We start from the raw sequence: 27,736 nt of genomic DNA, 5'->3' as shown, positions 1-27,736 counted from the left end.
AAACTTATTAAAATAATTATTAAACGTCAAGTTAGTTATACCTTCAAACTAAGTCAGTCTTAAAAGAGAAGTAAAACAATTTAAAGTGTACATGCCTTAAATAGTAAATTCTATATTTAATACATATCCACTAATAAATTAATTTATTGAGCATGTTTAAAAAATAATTAATATTATTATCTATCATGTTATTATAAAGATAAATGATGTTATTTTTGTGGCACGTGTAAAAAATATTTTTAACACTAAATAACGGTTTTTTGTTTTAACTTTAGAAAGTGTGAGCCAATTGATAGGTGAATCTCGTACTATCGTTTCAACCAATTTTCATTAGTCACATTTTTATTTTGTTTAAAATTCGACAAAGTTATATTTTATTTTTTTCTTTGTGACATTTGTATGAAAGTTTCCACCGTAAAACAGTAATCAGTTTCAAGCAAAAATTAACGACTTTATTTTTTATTATTTTATTCGTCCATTCTAAACAACTATACTGTCGAGTTAGCTATTATATTAGCTACTGGTAATTTTAATTACAATAAATACTATAGAGATATTCATATCATATTTTTTTCAATTAAATAAGTATGACGTCTACAATATTTCTTTTTTAATTTAGTAACTATGGTTGTTGTTTAAAATCTATATTATTTTTATATGTATGTATAATAATTATGTGTACTAAAAAACTAAACTGGTGATGTCTATCGAAAATTATTTTTAATAAACTACAACTATGTTTTACATATATTTAAGGGGTTCCGTATGTCCGCAGTACAATGATATCTATTATATTTCCAACCTTTTTTTCACAGCCCACCAAACCTTAATTATGCTTATCAACATAAAAATAAAATATAAAACATTCATTCACACACAATATATTTTCAAAATTTATCAAATATAATAAAAATAAATACCAAAACACCCACGGAACCCGCGTAATAATAGCGATTTGAATTTAATAAAAAAATAAGAGTTAAATATTTTAACTGTTTATGTGATTGTGAGTACGTATAAGCAATAATTGTAATATCTATGTATTCAGTAAAAGTGATTGGTGCACTAGATTTAATATTGAGTGGTTCGTGTATTGACAATTATACGATTATTTGACATAATATCGTTCAGGTTAGATATTATATCAGAACATCCTATATAACATAGTAGACGTATAAATATTTACAATTTACCTTATTCACATAACATGGTCGTTCCTACATCCGTCGTTGAATAAAAATTTAATACTATTTTAAAATTATTTTTATGAATAGCTAAAAAACGATAACTAATAGTTGTATTACTCATTCATATCACATTCACTTGACAATGTCATCACTAAAATCTACCGACGACGGTAATAAATATATTTGTAATGTATGATTCTTATCAGGTAATAAGTTAAAATAGGCACTAATTGTAGTATTTGGTTAAACTTAATAACATAACGTATTTATATTCAAACTTAAAATAAATAATCCTATGTAATCCTACTGAAAACGAATCCTATTTTTAATAAAATTTTATAAAATAGTACCTACTTAAATAAGTAACTACAGTAAAGGTTTCATTGAGTTACACTAAGTAAGTCTTTGTTTGAGTACACGATGAATTAGTATGAATGATAATATTTTTTAATTATAATACAAACAAAATATTTACTATTCTTGCACACACATATCTTGGAAAGTTACAACAAAGAAACACGTCTGTACTACTTTCTAAATTTATCTATAAGTACTAATAAACACATGTATTAACATTATTTTTAGGTGATTTTTATTTTATTTTCTATATCTCATGGGTTAATGTTTTTTTAATTTTTTTTTTAACTTCCCACATTTCACGAGGGGGGATGCGTATGATAATATATTCTTAAGAAGCTCAAGGCCGTAGAATAAAGTTAGAAGCTGTTCTGGCGTTAAATGGTTGTGACGCAATAATCGGTGTCCGTTCCATAATATTTAGTTCTCTTCCCCAAGTAACACTAAGTCATCCGCGACCACGTCAGACACGTGCAAATAAATGATCCAATACATTAAATTAAAGCAGACAAAACACACGGGGAAAACGATGCGAGAATACTTGTCGATGTCGGAGGGCGTCGTACCGAGGAGCTTGTTGATACCCTGGAATATTTTTTTATCTTGGCTTATACTAATAATAAAATGAGAATAAAATAGTTTGCACTTCAAAAAATTCGCAACTAGGCTCCGTTTTCCAATCGCATTGCTCGAACATTCGCAGTGATTGAAACATTCAAATGCAATGTAAATAATATGTTATGTGAATACAAACCTTAGCAGCCTGAAGTAGATGAGCTGCAGCTTCCTCATCCACTGGCGGTACTGGTACCGGGACGTTAACAGGCATGGGTGCTGTTGAAGGACCGCCACGAGCCGAGCTAATGGTATTCACCTTAGGATCGTGAAACTTGAATCGAACTTCCTGTGTATGGGGATTATACGACTAAATTAGACGTAGAAGTCAGTTCTATATCAAAACCGTAAATAGAATATGAAAAAAACATGATTCTCACAGATGATCGGCTCGGTGGAGCAGGTCGATTCAGCGTAGTAGTACGTGGCGGAGGTAGAGGTTCAGGTCCAGACGGTCCAGGGGCACCATCAATAGCCAATTTCTTCTCGGCAGCCATTTTTTGAACCGCCGTGAAACGTTGTTTGCGCATTTGGATCCGTTTTGCCATGTAGCCGACAGTCGCGTACTCTGCAATTAGTATTACCAGCTATCTTATGAAGTATAACACTTAACGCTTAGCTACATATTGTTAGCAATTTTAACTTAAAAATATACTCAGATATATATAAAAAATTCGCGTGCATGTGCATGCATGCATGCGTGCATGCGTGTATATGTAATAGAATACAATCATTTAGAACAACATTCACTGTAAAAATACACGCAAATTTCATTTTTATTCATCAATTTAAATATTTTTTGTTACCTAGCAAACTCGCGAAGACCATAACGAAGCATGTTCCCAAGTAGACATCGATGGACTTGACATATGAAATCTTTGGTAAAGCGGCATTCGTGGACGACATAAGCGTAGTCATAGTGAGCACAGTGGTGACGCCTAGAGAGACTCGCGCCGGTGTAGCATTTCGATTTAACCAGAACGATACCCAGGAGATGATGACAATTAGACCCGATGGAATGTAAATTTGAATCAAATAGTAGCCCATAGAACGGACGAATTGTATTTCACATGCCAACCGGGAATAATTTCCTGGAATTAAAGATTAATAATGGTATCTTATTACTATAATAATATTTGATGTTACAATGAAATATAACAAAAGCGAAATACGTGCTGCAAGCGAAAATATGAGATGATTAAAACACTAAAATGAAATAAAATATTTTGTGCTTCTACCTGTTGTCAGCGAAATCTCCATAGCCCGTTGGCGATGGCCAAGCACCTTGAATTGGGGCAAAGATACTTCGCTCGATACGCCAACTGAGTTAGGTCCCTCGTTCCATTTATATCGGATGTCCCGCATGGTGTAGCCAACTGTACCATGCAGAGATACGAAACGGTAAAATATACACCCATCGCACTGGGTTTTTACATACTCCAAATGAGTGTCCAACTACCAAAAGCTGTGTAAACGACGTAGAGATAATAGCGCCGTATGATATTATCAAGCATTTTTTGCTTCAATCGTCTATCGTATGACACATATGTAGCGCACGTGAAATGCATATTTTCTTCTCGTATGTATTATGTTGCTTATAAACTATTGTTTAGAAGCATATGGAGAATTTAATTAAAATATATTAAATGTCTAAGAAATTAAAATATACATTATATTTACATATCCTTAACTTACAGCTTTCTATTTCGATGTTGCAAAGCTGACGGTCCATAGGAAAGTATTGCAAATCCATAGGACATGAGGCAGTTATGGTTAACCTGCAGCAAAAAGTTACAAAATTCTTATTTAATTTTAAAATATTATACATTGTATTATAAATTAAAATCATTTTTGAGTTCACGAGACTTAACCTGATCTTTGCATTCGTGTGAGAGATAGAAGTAGAGTCTGAAAAAAATAATATTAAATACAAACTTAATAAACAGAAATCATAAAAAAAATCTAACGTAATGTATTTATACCACTTCTTTTATGCCGTACATTGCATCCTGATAACTTTAACTCTCTGGTTTGAGTTAATAATTAATATTTCCGTTATATCATCAAGAACATCGCTGTGTCGACGATATTTTTAACTACTTGGTCAAATATATTTTTTCCATTCACGTACAGTGATACTGGCAATTTTATCTTTTATTTTTAATAATTCCAACACAAAAATAAAATATTAAAAGTTAAATATGTGACGCTGCTGTCAGTACAAATGTGTAGGTCGGTTAACAAAAAGTAATATTTATACCGGTTTAGACCAAGCGAGTGACGTTACCTACATTATATATGAACACTCACACAAATACAAAGCTCCACTTAGACCTCGCAGTAGTTAATACAAAAATTGTATATTAGTATAATGTTTTAGAATGCTTTTCGAGCATTTAACATATTTCAATACTTTTCCCAGTGGTGAAACATTATAATTAACCTTCAAACCATTTTAGTATTTAAATTTTAATACCTTATGCTCCGTGTGATCGACCCAGAATGATGGATGCGAATAAATTCATTACTGGTAGTAGCAATATGGAAATAGGATTGCTTTTCGTTGACGAAGAAGGTATCGGGCACCCAGATATTTCGTATAAACTCTGATCCCACTGACAGAGTTTCAACGCCAGGTCTCTTCTTGTAGGCGAGACGCGGGTCCGTCCAGAATTGTCGAAAGTAAAAATCCAAGGTGAAGTCCTGTTAAATTAACATTAATTTAAATAATGATTTTGACATAAAGAAGTGACAATGCATATATCATTTGTATTTTATTGTTATTATTATATTTCTTTATTAAGCCTACCAACACTGAGACATGCTTTGTTCGAATGCTACACACAGAGCAGCAAGGTAGACTTAAACGACATTCTGCCTTTAAAAATTTAATAACTCTCTTTGTAATAGACAAGTTTAAATTAAAAATCAAATTATAGAAACACTTAAATACTTCTTTAAAGATATATTTCGATATAAATGTACATTTAAAACGCGAAAGAGACACAAATTGAGTCAAATTATCCGCCAGTATTGGCTCTTATCTCAGTCTCGAGTGCTCTTTGACAATCTCTTTTAGATACACACAAACATAATTAATTAATACGGAAACTTCTAACTATAACATTCGGATAAAAAGGTAATATATATGACACAAATTAACGGTTTTAGCTTTAAATTGTAAGCTTGAAAATAGTAATTTTTGTCAATATTCAGAAAGAAATATAAACGTAGTTGTAATAAAAGCTTAAACATCTTTTTGTGTTTTTAATTAAATATAATAACTTGCTGCCAAGTGCAATTAAGATAAAACAGATACTTCGCAAAAAGATATTGTAGTTTTGCGTAAATTTATAAAAGTTACACGTTCGACATAATATGTCAATTCATACAAATTATTTTATATTTATATAATTTATTTTAAAGTCAGTCAAATAAAAGAATTTAATATAATAATAATATTTATCATATAACTCTCATTGATTGTTAGGCAATGCTTTTTAAGGTGATTATAAGAATTATTAACTAAAGAATAATAATAACGTGTAATTTTTATGGAAAATGAAATAAGTCTATATTTAATATTAAAGGCCACGTCTTAAGGTGACTTTAGAAGTCCCCTTGATTTGGTTTCCACAAGGGTTCACGCACTTTTAATTTATTGAAAGTGTTCATCGTAACCGCTATCGAAGGTCTTTACCGAGTTGAAGCTCAAGTTTTCAGGTATCAACAACAATTTACTTGACACTGACATACGAAAAAAATTCCACACACATAGATAATAAATAAATATATAAAAATATATATATCCGACATCAAAATACAACATATAACACAAATAATAAAACAATGATAACACAAAATTTAAACAAAGTTCCCTCGTCCAACCGGAACTTATTGACAACGGTACAAACATCAAAACATTCATAGCAAGTCTACTAAAAGTAAGTAAATTGCAAGTGGCGAGTTGAAAAGTTAGAGCGCCAGTTTGGGAGACAGTATTGAGAGCCCAATAGTCACAACAGATACAAGAAACATAAAAAGCTAACGTAAAATTACATTGATAGAGCAAGTCCACGAAGAAATATTTGGAGAATTGCTTAGTAGCAGAGTAAAATTTAGAAAATAACGATAAATCAGTACCACCCGAACGGCACACCACTCTTTGCCAATACGACATTATGAGGAAGTTAATATATAAACAATTTTTGGTGTTAGTTCAGAGTGGTGAGCGCCATCCGGGCGGTCAGAAAGAGAATGTTTACGCCGGCATGCTCGCAGCCTAGTGTCTAGGGCTACTCGTGTCAAGCGAGAGCTGACAGTGGCGAGTACCATGAGCACTTCGGAGACGGAACTGATTGACAGCACATACATGGTGACGCCGACTTCGACTGGTGGACCTGAAATCAATCCCAAACATAAGAATACCGCGCGGCGCGCAGTGAAAACCAAACCAGAGGACGATGACGCGACTTAACCTCGCTCGGTTGAGCGCCACCTGTGCCAGGCCAGCGCTCGACCGAAAGAGTTTAACCTAGATCCGCCTCACTATTTTCGCTACTTAATAATAGGCTCTTAAATACCATTTTCACTTCAGATAAGGAGCTGATGGATAGCACGTACATGGTGACACCCACATCCACTGGTGGTCCTGAAATTTCATATCCGTTACGTACTACTAGCATAGTTTTCTTCATTCGAAATATCATTGTTTTATTAAAAAATATTGTCACGTAACAGAACGATTACCCTTTTCCAACAATAATTTTGTGTAATCACAAATAAATGGTAACACAACTAAAACCTTATGATTAAATGTCTAATTATTTATATTTTACATTTTAACATTGGTAACTATTTCTTTAAAGCAGATATTTTATATAATGTTTTCTAATTAAAAAGTTATTACTCTATTTATTATTAAATTTATTTTTTTATTAACTTATGCAAATAAAAAATATTTTTTATATATTTTGTAAAGTCGGTTTCAATTTTGATCACTTTCAATTTCCTTTGTTCAGAATTAAATAAAAATTTTGACCTTCCCAAGCGATTAGTCGGTAATTCACAATTTAAATATATAACTCTACTATTCATTAGCGGATTATATAAGTCTTCATTAGGTGGGGACGTTAATGAGGAAAGAATGCTTAGTATTCCATAGAGAAAGGCCGAATAGTTCATTATTTGATTGCCGGGCCCGTCACGTGGCAGTGCGAAGATCTCATAACAGTGCCTAAGCAGTGTATAAATTATATTAATTTCTTATTATGTGAATTCATGTCTCAATGTTTCAATTTTTAATAATTATTTATTATTTATTTTTATTATCACTTGAGATTTATCATACCGTCTTTGAATTGGACTATATCTCGATTTAGGTAAAATGATATATTGCTAGACGTATCATATAGCTTATCAAATGCATAAACCATTGCTAAAATATATGAAGCGAGCATGCCTAAGGCAGTACTGGTGTACGTGCCAAACCTCTAAGCCGAAGTGATAAAACTATAGCCGCAAAGTTTAGGTCTATGCACATCCGGATGTCTATTTCAATAGGGATAATGGAATGTAAGGATGGAGATTGCTGTAAGACTGGCGAAACTGATATTTTTATTTAACTTCACATTGAATAGTATTTATAAAGGCCTAATTGTTTAGAGATTGATTTCAATAAATTTGCGACAAATTTTATGTGTATAATCCATATAAGATGACAATTATACAATTTATTGAGGCTTGAGATTCAATTATTTCATGAAAAACATGTCAATTTGCAAAAGATATAGCCGCAATTTAATTTACTGTGTCCGCAGTTATTGTTTATATAACAAAATATGTATTTATTAATTGATGAAAATGGTAAAAAGTGGTAAAAGATTGTATTCAAGATTTATTTTAGATTTATCTTATCTTGGTGATGCCGAAATTATGAAAATAAAAAACTATTACAGTGCATTAAACTTTTACGATTACGAGTAGGTACTTGGGAACGTTTTTGTATATCGTTTGCTCATTTCGATACTCAAATATTATTAATATTAATATTAGTCTTCACGATACATATTACATTATATCAAGTTTTTGAATAATATTATAAAAATCTATCTTTAAATTAGATTATTTTTTACTTTATAAACTCAATAAGAAAATCGATTCCAAACATTTTCTCCAGTTATCCTTCAGTTATAAATAATGAGATAAATATAAAAAAATATGTCTTCTATATGTTAATTACTATACTATATCTAAATAATATAATTAATAAATAACTTATGGAAAATAAATATAAATCCTTAAGTACCTATTTGAGAAAATGTCCATAATGTACCTACATCTAGACAGTAAAGCTAGCTTACTCCGCATTAAGTACGATTATTATTTTTCGTTTACAAAATTATAATTAACATGTTTCTCGCGTCCAAAATATCGTAATGCTTTGAAGCATTGAGGCACATGTAATCTGATAATAGTTATTAATAATATGGCAGATTATTTGAAAAAAAAAACCATAACGTATTTATTAACTCACCGTCCTCTAGTTGTGGCAACTTATTTTTTTATTCTAAAAGCTAAAATTAAATATATATAAAATTTAACATAAATTACACTAATCTAAGCATCTTTCATGTCTTAATTATTATCTTATTCATTTAATCTCATAACAATTCATTTATACACAAAATTAAGTATCAATTTTGATTATACAGACAGATTGCTCCATTCAACATTCTTTTAATAAACATAATAATAATGTAAATTTATGCGGATATTTTCCGTTAAAAGCTTATTTTTAAATACCTTGGGCCTTTAACCTGTTTAATTAGGATTTTTTAATATTACAAAATCCTTAAATATTTTTCATTAATTAAAGCGTAGCATCAATTTATAATGAACATTTTAGATATTTTTGGTAAAATATTGTATAATTTAAGTAAAAAATCTCTTTAAGTACGAACAGCCATGTAAAATTTACGACAAAATTAGTTCTCGCATACTCGCTTTTTCCGGACTAGTAAAAACATGTGTTGACTATCCAGTAGAAGTTTGGTAAAATTTGGATGACATATTTAGTGCTTAACATTTTCGTGACATGACTTGGAATTTGTTGTTACGTATTTTGGAAAAATAGAGAAGATAATAAATGAATTTCACGCTGTATCCCGATCACAGCAGAGTAGCATAGCAGGGGAACATAGTGTTAAGACACTCCGTTCCCCACTTTCCTTGGAATTCTGGAGGCACTGCGTGTTGAGTGGCGGAACTGAACGCCGTGCTTTCGCCTCGATTCCGGAGCGAATAAACGGAAATATAAATTTAAGTAAAATATTTCGTTTCCTCAAGTGGGGCTCGAATCCACAACCATCGCGTTACAGTCACACCCCCTGAGCCACGACGGACGGAAATAGAGATGTTACGTGGAAAATTTTATATTTATAAACAAATAAAATGTTCCAAAAATGTCTATTTTACATGTAAACCTTAGTAGACAATGCAAATAATATACACTAATTGCAAAGATAAAAATTAAGTTAGATGGTTTTTTATATAAATGAATAAATATTCAAAATATTAGTATATGTGTAAATGTTGCTAAAATTTCATGAAATTGCTAGTTGTATTGGTCATTATAAACATCAACTGTAGCAATATTTATTAAAAATTTAGTAGATATTAAATTTTAGGGCGTACCCGCTGAAAGGTTAATGAATATAACAAAACATAATATAATAATGAAAATATTATAATTTTTATTCCGAATTATATTTTGTAATTTACAGTATTTATTTCTGTAATATGTTGTATGAAACGTATCGTCCAATAAAATATAACATTTTTAAGTTAAGTTAATAATAGCTTAATGTTCATTAAATTGTTTTGATGCTTAAGCCTTTTTATTTCTACAAGCCACATTTCAAGCACGCTTCGAACTCACCTCCGTAGTTTGGCCTGACTCTTTTATCATAACTTACACTCAGCGAATCTAATATTGCCGAGATGTTTACATCCCCAAACATGCCACCCCCTCCAGATCCTCTGTGAACAAAAATAATTATTAATATTCTACCGATATAATTAAACAGTACTATTTACAACAACAACAAACAAAATAACTTAATAAAGCCTTCATGTTTTAGAACTCTAAAGCGCGGCGTTGAGTTCCTCTTCTCAACACGCAATGCTTCCAGAATTCGGTGGATAACGGAGAACGGAGTGTCTTAACACTAAGTTCCCTCTGCTTACCCTGATATGTGCGGAAAGCTTGAAGCTGATTTAAAAAAACAATGAAATCGCTTATATACTTTATCATAAAAGAAATAAATAAATATAAATTCCATTCCATATCACGTTTACGACAGGCTATTCGAACGTGTGAATTGATAAAGAGTTTTCTACCGAGCATATTTCAGTCCTCAAAAGTGCTGTCAAAGTTGGAAATAGCACGGCAATGTAACAAGATTTGCTCAAACTTTCAATCCTATCTCGCTAACAGCGAACAACTTTACATCAGCACCGCAGATATAATGCACTTCTATTTGAATTGTATTTCTTTTTAGTATTATTCCGGGACACAAGATATATTATTCCTTTTTACTAGCTCTTGGTGTAGTCGTATGTTTTTTTGTTTAATTATTAATTATTTATAATGTTAATTGAAATTATTTTAGGTGTTTTTTTGCGTTTTGTTTCAATCTTTAATATACCAGTACGAATGATGATATTTTAATGTGATAAGACGAAACGTGGTGTTCAGTTCCGCGATTTTGTGAAAAATAACTGCTCTTTACTCCCCTTCCTCCACTCGTCCACCCTATTATGCGTAAAAAGCAGGCAGTATAAAAAAAATATTTGAATTTTCTGCCTACGCTGTTTAGTAAGACTTTACGAGTATATTTCGAACTAGCGCGTAGACTCAATATAATTTATTTAAAAGCTTTTATTTAACTTGCAATGTATGTATGTGGGTTCGGGTGAAATCTTAGAGCTCAATTTTGAAGTAGATATCGTCAACCGATTGAGCTGAAATTTTGTATACACGTTTACTTTGGATGACAATGCACGATAAAATATGTGACGTCATTCTAAATGTAACATGGCGGACCATGCAAGATGGCGGAATTGTTATATTTCACGAACTTCTATAATATGGGTATCAAATGAAAGGACTCGTTGAGAGCAACCCGAAAAATAATGTAATGTCACGATAAATCCCATAAGGAGGATATCGAAGATAGCCGAGTATCTATTTGGTCTACTTCTACAATATAGATATTAAATGAAATGGGTCGTTGACCGTAACTCTAAAAATAATGTGACGTTGTACTAAATCCAATATGGCGGAACATCTAAGATAGCGGAATAGTTATTATTTATGCACTTCTGCAATATGGGTATCAAATGAAAGATCTTGCCGAGAACAATTAGAAAAATAATGTGACATCACTTGAAATCCAATAGAATTGACACGATTCAAGTTTTTTATGCTTTCATATAATGAAAGGTATGTTCGTACGATTGAGCTGAAATTTTGTATACACATTTGGTTTGGATGACAATGCACGATAAGGTTTGTGACTTCATTCTAAATACAATATGGCGGACCATCCAGGATGGCGGAATAGTTATATTTCATGAACTTCTATAATATGGGTATCAAATGAAAGGGCTTGTTGAGAATAACTGGAAAAATAGTGTAACGTCATTCTAAATCCAATATGGCGAACCATCCAAACTAACAGAATAGTTATTTTTGATGCACTTGTACATTACGGGTATCAAATGAAAGGGCTTCTTAAGAGCAACTTGAAAAATGATGTGACGTCATTCTAAATCTAATAAGGCGGACTATCCAAGATGGCGGAATAGTTATATTTAATGCACTTCTATAATATGGGTATCAAATGAAAGGGCTTCTTAAGAGCAACTTGGGAAATAATGTGACGTCATTCTAAATCCAATATGGGGGACCATCCTAGATGAACGAATAGTTATTATTTTTGCAATTCTGCAATATGGATATCAAATGAAAGGGCTCATTGAGAGCAACTTGAAAAATAATCTAACGTCATTCTAAATCCAATATGGCGGACCATCCAAGCTAGCCGAATAGTTAATTTTAGTCTACTTGTGCAATATGGATATCTATTGAAAGGGCTCATTGAGAGTAACTCGAAAAATGTGACGTTTTTCTGAATCCAATATGGCGGAACATCTAAGATGGCGGAATAGTTATTATTTATGCACATCTGCAATACAGGTATCAAATGAAAGGGCTTGCCGAGAATAATTAGAAAAATAATATGACATCTAGTGTGAGAAACCTTCTTCCTCCTGGCATTAATCCCGGCTATTGACAGGGTCTGCCTTTCTACTCAACCTACTCCACTTTGCGCGGTCTTTTGCGTCCTCGGTGGTTAGACCATTGGCTCTCATATCCGGCATCACGACATCCAACCAGCGCTTCCTTGGGCGTCCAAGAGGTCTCACTCCAGGAACTGATATAGCAAGGCACTTGCATCCGACATAGTTCTTAGACCGGCGCGTAACGTGGCCAAACCATCTCAGGCGGCGCTCTTGGAGCTACGTCACGGACCCCAAGACTATCTCGAATGAATGTGTTGCGTATGCGGTCAGACCGCATTACGCCGCACATCCACCTCAGCATCTTCATTTCCGTGACGTGAAGCTCCTGAGTGTGCCGAGATAGTGCTGGCTGCTTATCCGGCCATGGACATCGTGATCGATGCCTCCAGACTCGTGCATAACGGATCCAAGGTACCTGAACTTTTCTGACTTAACGGCTGGCTCAGGACCTACAAGGATCGTGCTCGAGTCCGAGCTCCCGCAGGCCATGTACTCGGTCTTCGACACATTTAGTTTAAGACCGCCGTTCTCAAGCGTACCCTTCCAGAACTTCACTTTACGCTTCAGCATCAGTCGGTTCTCGTCAATGAGTGCTATGTCGTCGGCATACATCATCAGCTATCGAGGCTGCACTACATTGAATAAGAACGGGCTAAGAGTCGAGCCCTGGTGAACCCCCACTGTAATCGGGAAGAGTCTAGTGTCGCCAACAGCATTCCTAACCATAGAAGCGGAATCGTGGTACATGTCTCTAGTATGAGAAACCTAGACAGTGGTAACTAAAAAGTAAAAAATAAATTATAAGCAAAAAAACATTTTTAGAAAAAGCTTTTATTTAAAAGCCCTAAAAAGGAGAAAATAAAATTTGTCTTTTAAATTTTAACTATCAACTCATAACCTCATTGTACACAATTTATATGATCATAAAAGCTTGTCGCGTTAATCAATATTTAATTCAAACTTTAAAAATTAAAACTTAGCAGATTTTACATAATTAAATTAGCACTAGTTTAGTTACATAAGTAAATCGCGCGACAAGCTTTTATGATCATATAAATTGTGTACAATGAGGTTATGAGTTGATAGTTAAAATTTAAAAGACAAATTTTATTTTCTCCTTTTTAGGGCTTTTAAATAAAAGCTTTTTCTAAAAATGTTTTTTTGCTTATAATTTATCATATATTATCATTAAAATTTTGAGAGTAGAAAAAATTAAAAGAAAAACGAAAAAAAAGTCAAGAAAAACATTTTCACGTACAAATGCTTAATTCACTACATATAACTACATGAATTAATTGGCATAAATGTTAAGTTAAATAAATTGTAAAAAAACTATTTGTTTTATAATATAAATTTAGAAAACTAAAATCTCAACAATAAAACTAAAATATACGTAGCTTAAACATCATCTAACTATTGCATCTGAGGTTTACCTTTTGTTACCGCTTTAATAAATCTAAAGCCTGGGTATCGTTCTTTGTGAACTTTGTCTAATAATAGCATATAATAGCATTGTCATGCATCTTTATTTTAAATATTTAAAGGTATTCATAGAACATACATTTAGAGGACATCCGCCAACTGTTAAAGCAATGGTTGTGGGTTCGATCACCATGCGGGATATTGAATTTTAATGTCACTGATTCATTCTCTGCAAATGTAACTTTTTAATACTATATATTTATATGGGATTCCAGAGTATTTATGCAGTTTGTGTTTCTAGACAACTGGACCGAAATGCCATTATATTATACTAGCGACCCGCTCGCGGCTTCGCCTGCGTGAACTACGTTATTATTAATTTCTGTCTCCATGTCTACCTACGTCCTATAAGTGACGTCCAAGCAAAATTTGAGACTCCTAGCATTTGTAGTAACGAAGTTTCATACAAACTTTCAACCCCAAAAACAACCCCTTAGAAGTCGAATATTGTAAATTCCCGTCTTAGCGAGCACCTACGTCCTATAAATATCACCTATGCAAAATTTGATATTCCTAGCACATGTAGTTTCTGAGATTTCGTGATGAGTGAGTGACCTTTCGATTCTATATATATAGATAACTAGCGGCCGGCTGGCGGTTACACCCGCGTGAACAATGTTATTATTAATTTCTGTCTCCATGGTTACGTCCTAGTGACGTCTATGCAAAATTTGAGACTCCTAGCATTTGTAGTAACGAAGTTTCATACAAAATTTCGACCTCAAAAACAATCCCTTAGAAGTCGAATATTGCAAATTCCCGTCTTAGCGAGCACCTACGTCCTATAAGTAACTCCTATGCCAAATTTGAGATTCCTAGCACTTGTAGTTTATGAGATTTCGTGATGAGTGAGTGACCTTTCGATTTTATATATATAGATGAGTGACAGAGTTACGTAACTTTGTCTAGTCATAATTACTCCTTCAACTTGAATGAAATTTAAAAAATAAATTATAAGCAAAAAAACATTTTTAGAAAAAGCTTTTATTTAAAAGCCCTAAAAAGGAGAAAATAAAATTTGTCTTTTAAATTTTAACTATCAACTCATAACCTCATTGTACACAATTTATATGATCATAAAAGCTTGTCGCGCGATTTACTTATGTAACTAAACTAGTGCTAATTTAATTATGTAAAATCTGCTAAGTTTTAATTTTTAAAGTTTGAATTAAATATTGATTAACGCGACAAGCTTTTATGATCATATAAATTGTGTACAATGAGGTTATGAGTTGATAGTTAAAATTTAAAAGACAAATTTTATTTTCTCCTTTTTAGGGCTTTTAAATAAAAGCTTTTTCTAAAAATGTTTTTTTGCTTATAATTTATTTTTTACTTTTTAGTTACCACTGTCTAGGTTTCTCATACTAGAGACATGTACCACGATTCCGCTTCTATGGTTAGGAATGCTGTTGGCGACACTAGACTCTTCCCGATTACAGTGGGGGTTCACCAGGGCTCGACTCTTAGCCCGTTCTTATTCAATGTAGTGCAGCCTCGATAGCTGATGATGTATGCCGACGACATAGCACTCATTGACGAGAACCGACTGATGCTGGAGCGTAAAGTGAAGTTCTGGAAGGGTACGCTTGAGAACGGCGGTCTTAAACTAAATGTGTCGAAGACCGAGTACATGGCCTGCGGGAGCTCGGACTCGAGCACGATCCTTGTAGGTCCTGAGCCAGCCGTTAAGTCAGAAAAGTTCAGGTACCTTGGATCCGTTATGCACGAGTCTGGAGGCATCGATCACGATGTCCATGGCCGGATAAGCAGCCAGCACTATCTCGGCACACTCAGGAGCTTCACGTCACGGAAATGAAGATGCTGAGGTGGATGTGCGGCGTAATGCGGTCTGACCGCATACGCAACACATTCATTCGAGATAGTCTTGGGGTCCGTGACGTAGCTCCAAGAGCGCCGCCTGAGATGGTTTGGCCACGTTACGCGCCGGTCTAAGAACTATGTCGGATGCAAGTGCCTTGCTATATCAGTTCCTGGAGTGAGACCTCTTGGACGCCCAAGGAAGCGCTGGTTGGATGTCGTGATGCCGGATATGAGAGCCAATGGTCTAACCACCGAGGACGCAAAAGACCGCGCAAAGTGGAGTAGGTTGAGTAGAAAGGCAGACCCTGTCAATAGCCGGGATTAATGCCAGGAGGAAGAAGGTTTCTCACACTAGATGTCATATTATTTTTCTAATTATTCTCGGCAAGCCCTTTCATTTGATACCTGTATTGCAGATGTGCATAAATAATAACTATTCCGCCATCTTAGATGTTCCGCCATATTGGATTCAGAAAAACGTCACATTTTTCGAGTTACTCTCAATGAGCCCTTTCAATAGATATCCATATTGCACAAGTAGACTAAAATTAACTATTCGGCTATCTTGGATGGTCCGCCATATTGGATTTAGAATGACGTTAGATTATTTTTCAAGTTGCTCTCAATGAGCCCTTTCATTTGATATCCATATTGCAGAATTGCAAAAATAATAACTATTCGTTCATCTAGGATGGTCCCCCATATTGGATTTAGAATGACGTCACATTATTTCCCAAGTTGCTCTTAAGAAGCCCTTTCATTTGATACCCATATTATAGAAGTGCATTAAATATAACTATTCCGCCATCTTGGATAGTCCGCCTTATTAGATTTAGAATGACGTCACATCATTTTTCAAGTTGCTCTTAAGAAGCCCTTTCATTTGATACCCGTAATGTACAAGTGCATCAAAAATAACTATTCTGTTAGTTTGGATGGTTCGCCATATTGGATTTAGAATGACGTTACACTATTTTTCCAGTTATTCTCAACAAGCCCTTTCATTTGATACCCATATTATAGAAGTTCATGAAATATAACTATTCCGCCATCCTGGATGGTCCGCCATATTGTATTTAGAATGAAGTCACAAACCTTATCGTGCATTGTCATCCAAACCAAATGTGTATACAAAATTTCAGCTCAATCGTACGAACATACCTTTCATTATATGAAAGCATAAAAAACTTGAATCGTGTCAATTCTATTGGATTTCAAGTGATGTCACATTATTTTTCTAATTGTTCTCGGCAAGATCTTTCATTTGATACCCATATTGCAGAAGTGCATAAATAATAACTATTCCGCTATCTTAGATGTTCCGCCATATTGGATTTAGTACAACGTCACATTATTTTTAGAGTTACGGTCAACGACCCATTTCATTTAATATCTATATTGTAGAAGTAGACCAAATAGATACTCGGCTATCTTCGATATCCTCCTTATGGGATTTATCGTGACATTACATTATTTTTCGGGTTGCTCTCAACGAGTCCTTTCATTTGATACCCATATTATAGAAGTTCGTGAAATATAACAATTCCGCCATCTTGCATGGTCCGCCATGTTACATTTAGAATGACGTCACATATTTTATCGTGCATTGTCATCCAAAGTAAACGTGTATACAAAATTTCAGCTCAATCGGTTGACGATATCTACTTCAAAATTGAGCTCTAAGATTTCACCCGAACCCACATACATACATTGCAAGTTAAATAAAAGCTTTTAAATGAACCGTGGTTGTACAATGGTTGCTCGATTACTGAAAATTCAAGGTTTGACTAATAGTAAAAATGGTTTGTACTGCTTCGAGAAAAGGATGGCACGGCCGTACAGCTGTTTTGCTCTATTTCATTACATGAAAGAGGCTTGTACAAGTTACACAGTCATTAAATGGTTCCCAACCCCCTAAGCTAGGAAACAAACCTGTATTTTAGGAAGAAGTGAGTCTAGTGAAACTTAGGTTTAAGAGGGAAATTATACAAGCCGAAAATTTAAGAGTTGAATATATATTTCTCTAAGAAAGGACTATATATTTCTATATAAATATATATAAAAGAAATATATATTTCTATATTCTATATATATTTCTTTCTTAGAGAACAAAATAAGAATAAAAATTAAGTAAAAAGAAATGTGTTGGTATGTGTGATTGTTTGTGTATGTGTGTGCTAAATAACGAACTTTATTAGGAATTTGCAAGAAGATCAATATTTAATATTTATAAAAGATTTTCAGTGAGTTTATAGTTTAAACATTTCAGTAGTTTTTCTACTTTATCCTTTACGATGTGTTTTTATACGAGTATAATTTCTTAACGGTGTTGTTAACGTTATTGTAGACCACGACGCTAAAAATTCTCTACTACCTGGTGGCAAAAGTTGTTTTGTAACGTTTGTTTAGATTACTTCAACATATCTACGCAGGATGATGCAATAAATAAAAAGGTTCATACCTGTTAGAACATTTACTTTTAACTTACTACAACTTTATATTAATACTAGCGGACGCGCGCAGCTTCGCTTGCGTATTTAAGGGTGAATTCTAATAACCCATGAAACATGTGTTCAATGAAATATTTTTAAGAGTCTAAATTTCAAATTTTATAAAAATCGGTAGCGATTTAAAGATTTTTCCATACAAACTTTCAACCCCTTATTTGCACCCTTAGGGGTGAATTTTAGAAAACCATGAAACATATGTTCAATTAAATATTTTTAAGAGTCTAAATATCAAATTTTATAAAAATCGGTGGCGATTTAAGAATTTTCCCATACAAACTTTCAACCCCTTATTTGCACCCTTACGGGAAGAATTCTAGAAAACCATGAAACATGTGTTTAATTATATACGTTTAAGAGTCTGAATTTCAAATTTTATAAAAATTGGTGAAGATTTAAAAAAAACCTATACAAACTTTCAACCCCTTATTTGCACCCTTAGGGGGAGAATTCTAGAAAACGATGAAATACGTATTCAATTAATTACTTTTAAAAATCTAAATTTCAAATTTTATAAAAATCGGTGCCGTTTAAATTTTTTTTCCATACAAACTTTGTACCCCTATTTCACCCCTTTAGGGTTAAAATTTTTCAAAATCCCTTCTTAGTGGATGTCCAGATTACGAAAGTAAACTTTTGTCCAAATTTAACGTTTCTACGCACAGCGGTTAATTTCATATGAACAATTTCCTTGGTTTATGTTTCTCATTTTTAGATTTAATTTTATTTTATATGGTGCTTAATAATTAATGTGCTTAAATGATAATTCCAGGTACTGAAACATACGTGCACGTTGTAAGTATTACATATCCATATCTATATTATAAATTCGAAAGTAACTCTGTCTGTCTGTCTGTCTGTCTGTCTGTCTGTCTGTCTGTCTGTCTTTTCCGCAATCAGGGCCAAACCGCTAATTTAATTGTGATAAAATACTCATATAGAGATACTTGAGGGTCCCGGGATGAACATAGGATACTTTTTTTTTCTCATATTTGTAATATTTTCGTTATATACCAATATATTAAAATAATTAATTTGACAAGGAATTTATTCCGCCATGTTAATAACAATCGTCGCTACGCGTTGCTAAGCAACGGCTTGCAAAGTTTGCTGTTTTAAGAAAACGTCACCCACAGTGAGTTTGCTTAATGCATACATGGTGCGCGCCGATATAGATTTATACAAATCTCTTTATACAAATCATTAACAAAAATTAGATGATTTCTATAATTTGATATTCATCCTTATGAAAATAAATATAATAGTCACTTTTAGCATTTCATCTAGATGGAAATTATAATTTACTGTATAACATTCTAATAAATAATTAAGATGTGACTGATTCCAAATGACCTAGCCTACGAGTGGTATAGTATGAGTATGACCGACGCGAACGGGCGGATGACTTTATAATAATAATAATAATAATAATAATATTTATTTTTCAGACATATGTCCACACTTTGTTAGTAATACAAAACCTTAAAAACCTAATGTTAGTAAATAATAAAATAATAAATTTATAATTATTAATAAATAAAGACTTTGATGATTTTGTAAATTTTTATAGATTTTCGAATTACTATTATTTTTTATGTAATTATTTGCTGCTTATAATTAATTTATCTCAGTTTGGTTATCTATAATGATGTTATACACTTAAAATATCGTAATTTTAATCATTTGAGATTTTATTTAATATTGTTCGCAAAAATTAATAATTATTTAATATAGAAAAATGTTTAGTACGCGCGCACAGCAAAGTTTAGGTTTTTTTTTCTAATATTAAGAATTTCCTTTAGTTACTTTTACTTCTTTGGTTTGTTCATTTCGGTTACTCAGATATTTTTTCTAATAATAAATCTCCACTTATTATTATTTTTTAACTTATTTTAATGATTTAGGCTTATATTTTCGCGGGCGTAGCCGCGTCCGGGCCCACTATTTTATATATATGTTAACTATCGGCCCCTGCTCAACTTTTTTGTATAATTGATATCCAAATATCGTTCAATTATGGTAAAAATATACAAATATCAATCATTTATGGTATTAGTTAAATCATGGTTCTTTGTAGTAATGAAATTGAATATTTATTACGAACCTTTTTTTGTTAAGAAATTATATAGTATGTTTTATAATATATTGTGAAAAATTATATCACAATAAACTCTCCCTTTTTATTAATTAACTTTTTCTATTTTGCATTTTCTTCCTCGGTTTGTGAAATTTCATTTATTACATCAAAGTTTGCGTTTGAAGTATTAGCTGCATCGATTACTTTCTTTTCTTCAAAGTTATTATCATTCGACTTCCATATATTTTTTTACACATTTAAAAAATATGGTAAATTAATTGAAAAAATATTAATGGTGAGGTGTCGTGGGACACCAGGTAGTAACGAAGTTCCTTCGGCTAATGTAGAATCGACACAAATTGCAAAAAAAGTCGTGCTCAATTTTATGTAGGTTTTCTTGATTTTTCTCTTAAATTTTGCTGATTAGTTTTTATTTAAGTACAAGAAAGTATTTAGGAAATTCAGTTTTTAGGAAATAATAAATTACTTAAAATAAAAAAAACATCGTAATTCAAATTATCAACTAAAAAAAGAAAGAGGAAGAAAGAGAAAGGTTTTATACACTACTCGTCTGTGTATGCGAGTGTCGCGCCTGCGCACGTCTCATTTAACGGTTTTATTCCACGCATTTTTCTTACGGTTTTACTATCACATTTTTTTCAGTTCGGTCACGCAGCGAAATCCCTATCCCTTCCAAGCCTGCCGTAAGGAACTTCGTTCCAATATTGGCTTTAAGTCATAGGAAAACGGTTGATTTTAATGTAACTTTAATTAAAGTCCAACATAAATCCTTAGGATTTATGTTTAGATGACAACAATTGGTTTGACCATCTTCTGTTTTAAACACTTTGAGTAAAATGCAATCAATTGTTTATAGACTAAAAGTTTATAAAGTAACGTTTTCAAGTTTTTTCTGATCTTTTTGTTGATGCATATTTTCCTTTAATTTTTTTTTATTAACAAATGTAAGTGATGATCAATCGTTCACACTCGTACAGTATACAGTAATTGCTCGACTCTACGTTTGCGTGCTTGACTCTAGGTGCTCCTTGTAATTAGTTAAATAGTACATTTAATTACATAATTAATAACAAAGGTTAAATTTAATTATATTAATCACATTAAAGTGCAACACAAAGTTTTACAGGCTATTTTACTATAAAATTTAAAATTTTCTAAGGAAACCGTAATGTAATTTATTCTACTAGCATGTAATAATAAAAAAACAAATGTCATAAATAAAATAGATACCCGCAGATTTTTCCAGCAGGATCATGTACTAGTTAATACCTATGTCGATACAAATTTTAATTAATACTGTTGGCCAAATACGCAGGTTTCAATTTAGGTGACCTCGGCTGCGATACGAGTTAAATGTTTTAGTCAAAATTAACTGAACGGTGTCGCGTTACCATAAAGTATAATACTTGTATCAAAATTATACGAGTATAATATGCACTTAAATTTTAGTCAAAATATGTTTGTATTTGATTAGATAAGTATTACAGAATGAAAGTTATAGTTTTATATGACTTCTAAAAAAATATTTTAAGGAAGAGTTTAGATTCATATAGTTAATGTGAAGGAATAAGGATAAAGAAATGCTTACGTACATCATTATATCCAAAAGTAAAATTTTGTTAATTTCCTTGCAAAAAGAAATGCATTCATAACGATGAGGGAAAAATGTAGTCTTTATTTTTCATGAAATTCAATTGAATTTTTTATTTCTTAATCATCTACTAGTAACATAATAAATAATGGTTGTATGGATTAGTCCTAAATCAAGTATAGGTATATCTTATATCTGAATTTGCCACGTAACAAATCGACCCAGTTTTTACGATGTCTTGTACCCTTGCACCGCTCTTTCACGTCCAAAATAAAAAAGTCTTGAAAACAAGTGAAAATAACAATTTAGTTTATATTCACTAAAAAAGTTTATTTAATTAAAAAAATACTTTATTTTGTAACAATTATAGCACAATCAATTTACGAATAAATTCCAATATTTAAAATGAATGAAACCAACATCAAGAATTTAAAATTTGTATCAAAACTGACATCTAGTGGCTTGAGTTGAGTGCCCTCGATGGGAACTCTGTTTGAGTGCCATTGATGTTCATTTAATGCCAAGAGTGGCTAAGGAGAATGATATTGACTTTCTATTCCGATTAACGAACATTTTTCCATATAACAGACACTGTGTTATTTTGTTTACTGTTGCCGAGAAGTGCAGGTGTAAGTCCCGCTACGGCCTAATTTAATAAAAAAATAATATTCAAAATGTTCAATATACATAAGTTTTATCTTAAAGTATGTTTAGTATTTTATATATAGTAAGGTCTTATTATTGTCCGTCTGTCCGCCTATCAAAACCACTACTTCGAGATCAAGCTAAAATTAATATCAATTATATATATTCTTTATTGCATAAAACAAACACACAGTAATATAAAATGAAAAAATAGTTGACAAGGGTGGACTTATTTCTAAAAGAATTATATTCAGGTCTACAGTCCCTTGAAGTACAGAAAAAAATAAAATTTCTAAGTCAACGCAATCGAAATATACAAGCATTTATATATATAACTTCACGTGGACCTACAGTTATGCAATTTTCTGTTTTCAATATACTTTGAAAATCTACTTTTCTAATCAAAATTTACCTACCTTGTACAATATCGAACACTGATGCTTTCAAAACTTCGCTTAAACAACTTACAATTACCAATTAATTACTACTACCAGTTAATTTTATTTTAAGCTACTCGTTAAAGTTAGATTTTGATGTTTTAAACTTTGGACTAGTATAGCAGGAAACATAAGAGTGTAGGACTAGTATATAAATCTATCAGCTTCACGCTGTATCCCGCATATACCAGGGATGTCGAGGGAACCTAGTGTTACGACACTCCCATTCTTCACTTTCTGCCGAAGTCTGGAGGCATTGCGTGTTGAGTGGGAGAACTCAACGCCACGCTTTACCTCGACATCAGAGTGAAGAAATAGAAACATAAACATAAATAAATATTTCACTTCCTCGAGAGGGAATCGAACCTACAACCGTCGCATTACAGGCACACCCTTGTGCCGCTGCGCTACGGCGGCCTCTATATATAAATTCGAATGCTTATAAATTGCATGATTATTTAAATAGTGTCGTAATATGCCGTAGGGTTTAGAACTCCGTTCTCTCTGTCTACCCTGCTACATAAAGCGTGAAGCTAAGATAAGATATAAAGATAGAACATATAATTCTTCAACTGTTAAATAGAAAATTTATACTTGATACATTTCAAATTGATCTTAAAAACTTCACCCTAATAATCTAATATACGAATATTAAAGATTTATAGAGAGAGCCAATAGTGGAATAGCAGAGCCAGACCTTCGTTATTTTATAAAGTTTCTCTATGGAACATACCCAACACCAGCAGGTTAGTATTATTAGGGAATATGGATCCTGGGTGGTGGTTACATTGGCAGTTATTAGGTTACTAAGATGCAAAAAATAGTAACTACCTTTCGTTAAATTATATAGTTTATTTTTTTATATTTGCTTGGTACTTACCGGTTTTGGGTGTATGCGCACAGAAACTTTCAGGCTTTTAAAATAACGGAAGTCTGGCTTGCTTTGGCTCTGGGGTCATTAAAATGCGGGGACGGAGCCATCATCTCACACTTTTGCGAGATATCACATTATGTCATAAAATAGAGCTTCAAACTATGCAATTAGCAGAGGATGGTCTCTTACGAAAATTATTCTGAGAGGAATTCTCAAGTAATTTGTCAATTAAATATATTACATGTAATAGTATTACATTCGATAGCTATATGCACAATACATAGTAGATATTAGAAGGTATTTATAATTATTTTTAAAGGAATTGCAAAGGGTCAATAGTTGGGACTATGTTTAATACCTATATTATGTTTTAAAAATAATAGAATATATTCTGTCTATATTTAATTAATAAATATCTATAAAGATATTTAAAAAAAAGAAAAAAAAAGCGTGTAACCTTTACACGGCCTTTTAGCCTGGTGGTACAAAAGGGAAAATAGAACCCTATTACTAAGACTTCGCTCACTCTGTCACCAAGCTCATGTACCGTAATAGTTATACAGCTGTTGTTGATAATAACAAATACTCAAAAACAAATTAAATAATTATTATAATAAACGTTATTTTTGCTGGTTTTATAAATGATACGGAACCCCTCGTGCGCGAGTCTGATTCAATCTTTTCCGGTTTTTTAGTCTTTACTCGGGTTCCACAAAGGGAACGAAGAAAACAAAGTGATAAGTTGCTATATTCTCCACTACCCTGTCTCTGTCTACTTGGAAGATAATATTTGGAAGAACAACAGTGCTATTTAATTTACATATACCTATATAAAATTCAATTTTATAAATTTTAATATTTTTTTAAATTTTCATAATTTCAACGTTTCACTCTGTTGTAGATGTTATTATTAAACATTAGTTCATTCACAGCTTTAAAGTGCATTCAAGACAAGTAAATAATACGTTCTTAACACGAAAACTATTCAAATTGCGACCTCATTTCTAGTGAGTGAAATTAAGGAAATTCTTTCCTTTTTTTCTAGGATAAATGTAGCATATCCACGTTGGTTTACAGATGAAATTTTAACAAGAAAATGGAATATGGAAAATGGAGTGTCCTAACACTAGAATCTCTGCTTTTTATGTTATATGCGAGAAAAGCGTGAAGCTGAGGAAAATAACAATGTCAGTGCGAATGATCTTATTCTAATTAGGTGCTACGTGTTGAGAAAGTTTAAGTGCGTATCTTGTTAACTTACTTCTTTTATAATTTTACTCTGTATCCCATGAGGCAATGCGTGTTGAGAGGCGGAACTCAACACCGCACTTTGCCTGGTTACCAGAACGAGGAAATGAACATATTAATATATTATAATTCATTAGTCCGAGTGGGCAATGAACCCACAACCATCGCGCTTACAGTCATACACCGCTAGCACCGTTGCTTGAATAATAATAGATTATATTTTTAAAAGCATTACTTAGTAGATATAGTGAGTGATGATTGCACCATGACATTATAATAACAATATGTACGAATACATATGTGTTCAACGTGATATTGGTGATGTGATAAGTGCTGGACTGGCACGCTCGGAGCACCACAGATAAAGAACATCAACAATATATTATATGTGTAAGCGATAAAAACTTTATTGAAAGTGATGAATTAATTGTAAACACGATTTGTGATGATTCGTAAGCCATTTTCAGAGGAGTTTAGGTATAAAGGTCTGAGTGAAAAAAATATAAGAATATAATAGCTTTGTAGTGTTATTTTTTTCATTAATATTACAAAAATAATAAACGCAACCATTGTTTTTCATTTTTTATGAATATTATAAAAAATATTTTCTTCTATCTATGAATCGATTTATTATGTCTGCCACTTTAGAAATCAATAAGCTTCTTTCATAACGGAGTTACACCAGTTAACATCACTTCAGTGGAAACATAATGAGTCCACCACGTGCGATTACTGCCCGCCTGTTTGCGTAGAATAATGTGTAAAATACAAATAAAGAAAAATGTAAAATAAATATTTAAAATAAAGATTAGTTTTCTTTGTAGGTATAAGGAAACCGGGAACCTAGTGCTGAAGACCGTTCCTATTAAGACACTTCCCTTATCCATTTTCCGTCGAATTCTAGAGAAATTGCGTGTTGAGTGGCGGGACTCAATATAACGTAATATGTATTTAGTAATCATCATCAATGTCTCGCTTGTCGGTCAATGAAGTGATAACACAGGCTTATAACCTTCAATTGTTAAATTTCCAATGTCAAAAACAAAGTTATTGTATTATAGAAAAGTAAACTATACATATTTTTTACTCAAATAACCTACTTTAAGTTAATTAGCATCGTTGTATCAAAATATTGTGACAATAGAGAGAAAACAATAATACATTGTCATAGAAATTTGTAAGTGCAGTTGTACCTAATTACCTTACAAAATAATATACAAAAGTTTGTTAAATTATAATACGGTAATGATGAAAATCAATAATTATACGACGGTGTAGCTTTTTAATTTCAAACAATATAATTCAATCCATTGTTTCTCAAACAATTATTTGCTATTTTTATTAGGTTTTATTCAAATAATCTAATTATTTGAGTTCATTCTAACAACTGAATATATTTTTACAATCATAATGACTAAATTAGGACCCCCCGGAGTACTAATGAAGAAAATGGCTTAATCGCAATACGGATAACGTCGAAGAAGCTATAAAGAAGGTTATAGAAAAACGACGGTCAATTTGAAAGGCTGCTGAAGAATATTATGAAAAAAAAAACAAAGAAAGCGAGATCACAAGAGTCATGGAAAATCTCAATAATGCTGTGAAAATTTTCTTTACTGATGAAGAAGAGTAGTTAAAAGTATCTAAATTTCACTATGGCATTTGCAAAGGGGATTTTATTAAGGTTTTTTTTTCTCAAAAAAATATTTTTTAGTAATTCCATCCATGTACGACTGTTTATAAATATAAGGATATGAAAAAACAATACTTCAAGTTAATTAAAACAGAAGTTGTGTGGGATTGAAGAATAGTGTCTTAAGGTGCAAAGCTCTCCCTTATGTACATTAATTATTGTACAAAGCTTTAATTCTTTATAAAATACACATATTTCATATATAAATAAAATACATTAACCATTGATAATGGAAACAGCCTTAATTACGTGTCAACTTCTCGCGTTTGACCGGAATGAACTGTTTATGATGTTTACCACCACCACCACCACCACCGTGTTGCCCCCTCTATTGACCATATTGAGGAGTTTAATACGTGACAATATAAAATATTTACAACGTACATTGAAAATAACCAGCGTAATATCCTTAATTAAGTTTCTATTATTTGTTAGTACTTTTGCACCATACAAACTAATTGAGCTTTTTGAACCTAAATTATATATAGTGTTTCATACACGAAAAAAAAAAGAAAAAGGAAATAGGCGACACTTAATTATTATGACTCCGTTCTCAACATTCTGCCATTCATTAAATCGAGGAGTAATGAAAGTATTTACTTTAAATAAAAATTATTAAAAACTTTTTAGGTACCTACTAGTAATTTTATAACTTTAAAACTAAAATAGAACTAAATTGTCAAGTCGTTGTACTCCCTTATTCCAGGCCGCGTAATTCCTACCATTATGTGTAATTAACATGTTGAGTTTAGCAATTAGAACATTCGACGGCTAAATCTAGAAAATACAGATTCTGATTTAATTTTTTAT

At 32.2% G+C, this 27,736-nt stretch overlaps 1 protein-coding gene across 2 annotated transcripts in view; it reads right to left on the bottom strand.

Annotated features, from left to right (window-relative positions):
* Positions 1–27,736, bottom strand: part of LOC146527243 (gamma-aminobutyric acid receptor subunit beta-like) — a 43,995-nt gene that overhangs the window by 4,013 nt on the left and 12,246 nt on the right. Inside the window, exons 2-10 of one of the 2 annotated variants that reach the window (XM_085205820.1) lie at positions 10,099–10,199; positions 6,743–6,810; positions 4,636–4,862; positions 3,855–3,937; positions 3,398–3,535; positions 2,966–3,250; positions 2,540–2,727; positions 2,299–2,469; positions 1–2,129 (exon numbers count right to left, since the gene is read on the bottom strand). The exon at positions 1–2,129 is cut by the window's left edge and continues 4,013 nt beyond it. In XM_085205820.1, the coding sequence (XP_085061946.1) occupies positions 1,965–2,129; positions 2,299–2,469; positions 2,540–2,727; positions 2,966–3,250; positions 3,398–3,535; positions 3,855–3,937; positions 4,636–4,862; positions 6,743–6,810; positions 10,099–10,199 (1,426 nt within the window). In that variant the 3' untranslated portion in view covers positions 1–1,964. Of the gene's footprint in view, positions 2,130–2,298; positions 2,470–2,539; positions 2,728–2,965; positions 3,251–3,397; positions 3,536–3,854; positions 3,938–4,635; positions 4,863–6,491; positions 6,560–6,742; positions 6,811–10,098; positions 10,200–27,736 lie in introns of both variants that reach the window. The other variant, XM_085205821.1, reaches the window with a different exon arrangement.

Source organism: Heliconius melpomene, chromosome 21, assembly GCF_056956725.1.
Source record: "Heliconius melpomene rosina isolate 202511_hmr_F chromosome 21, ASM5695672v1, whole genome shotgun sequence".
Lineage (NCBI taxonomy): Eukaryota > Metazoa > Arthropoda > Insecta > Lepidoptera > Nymphalidae > Heliconius > Heliconius melpomene.
This window is presented reverse-complemented; position numbering and strand designations above follow the sequence as displayed.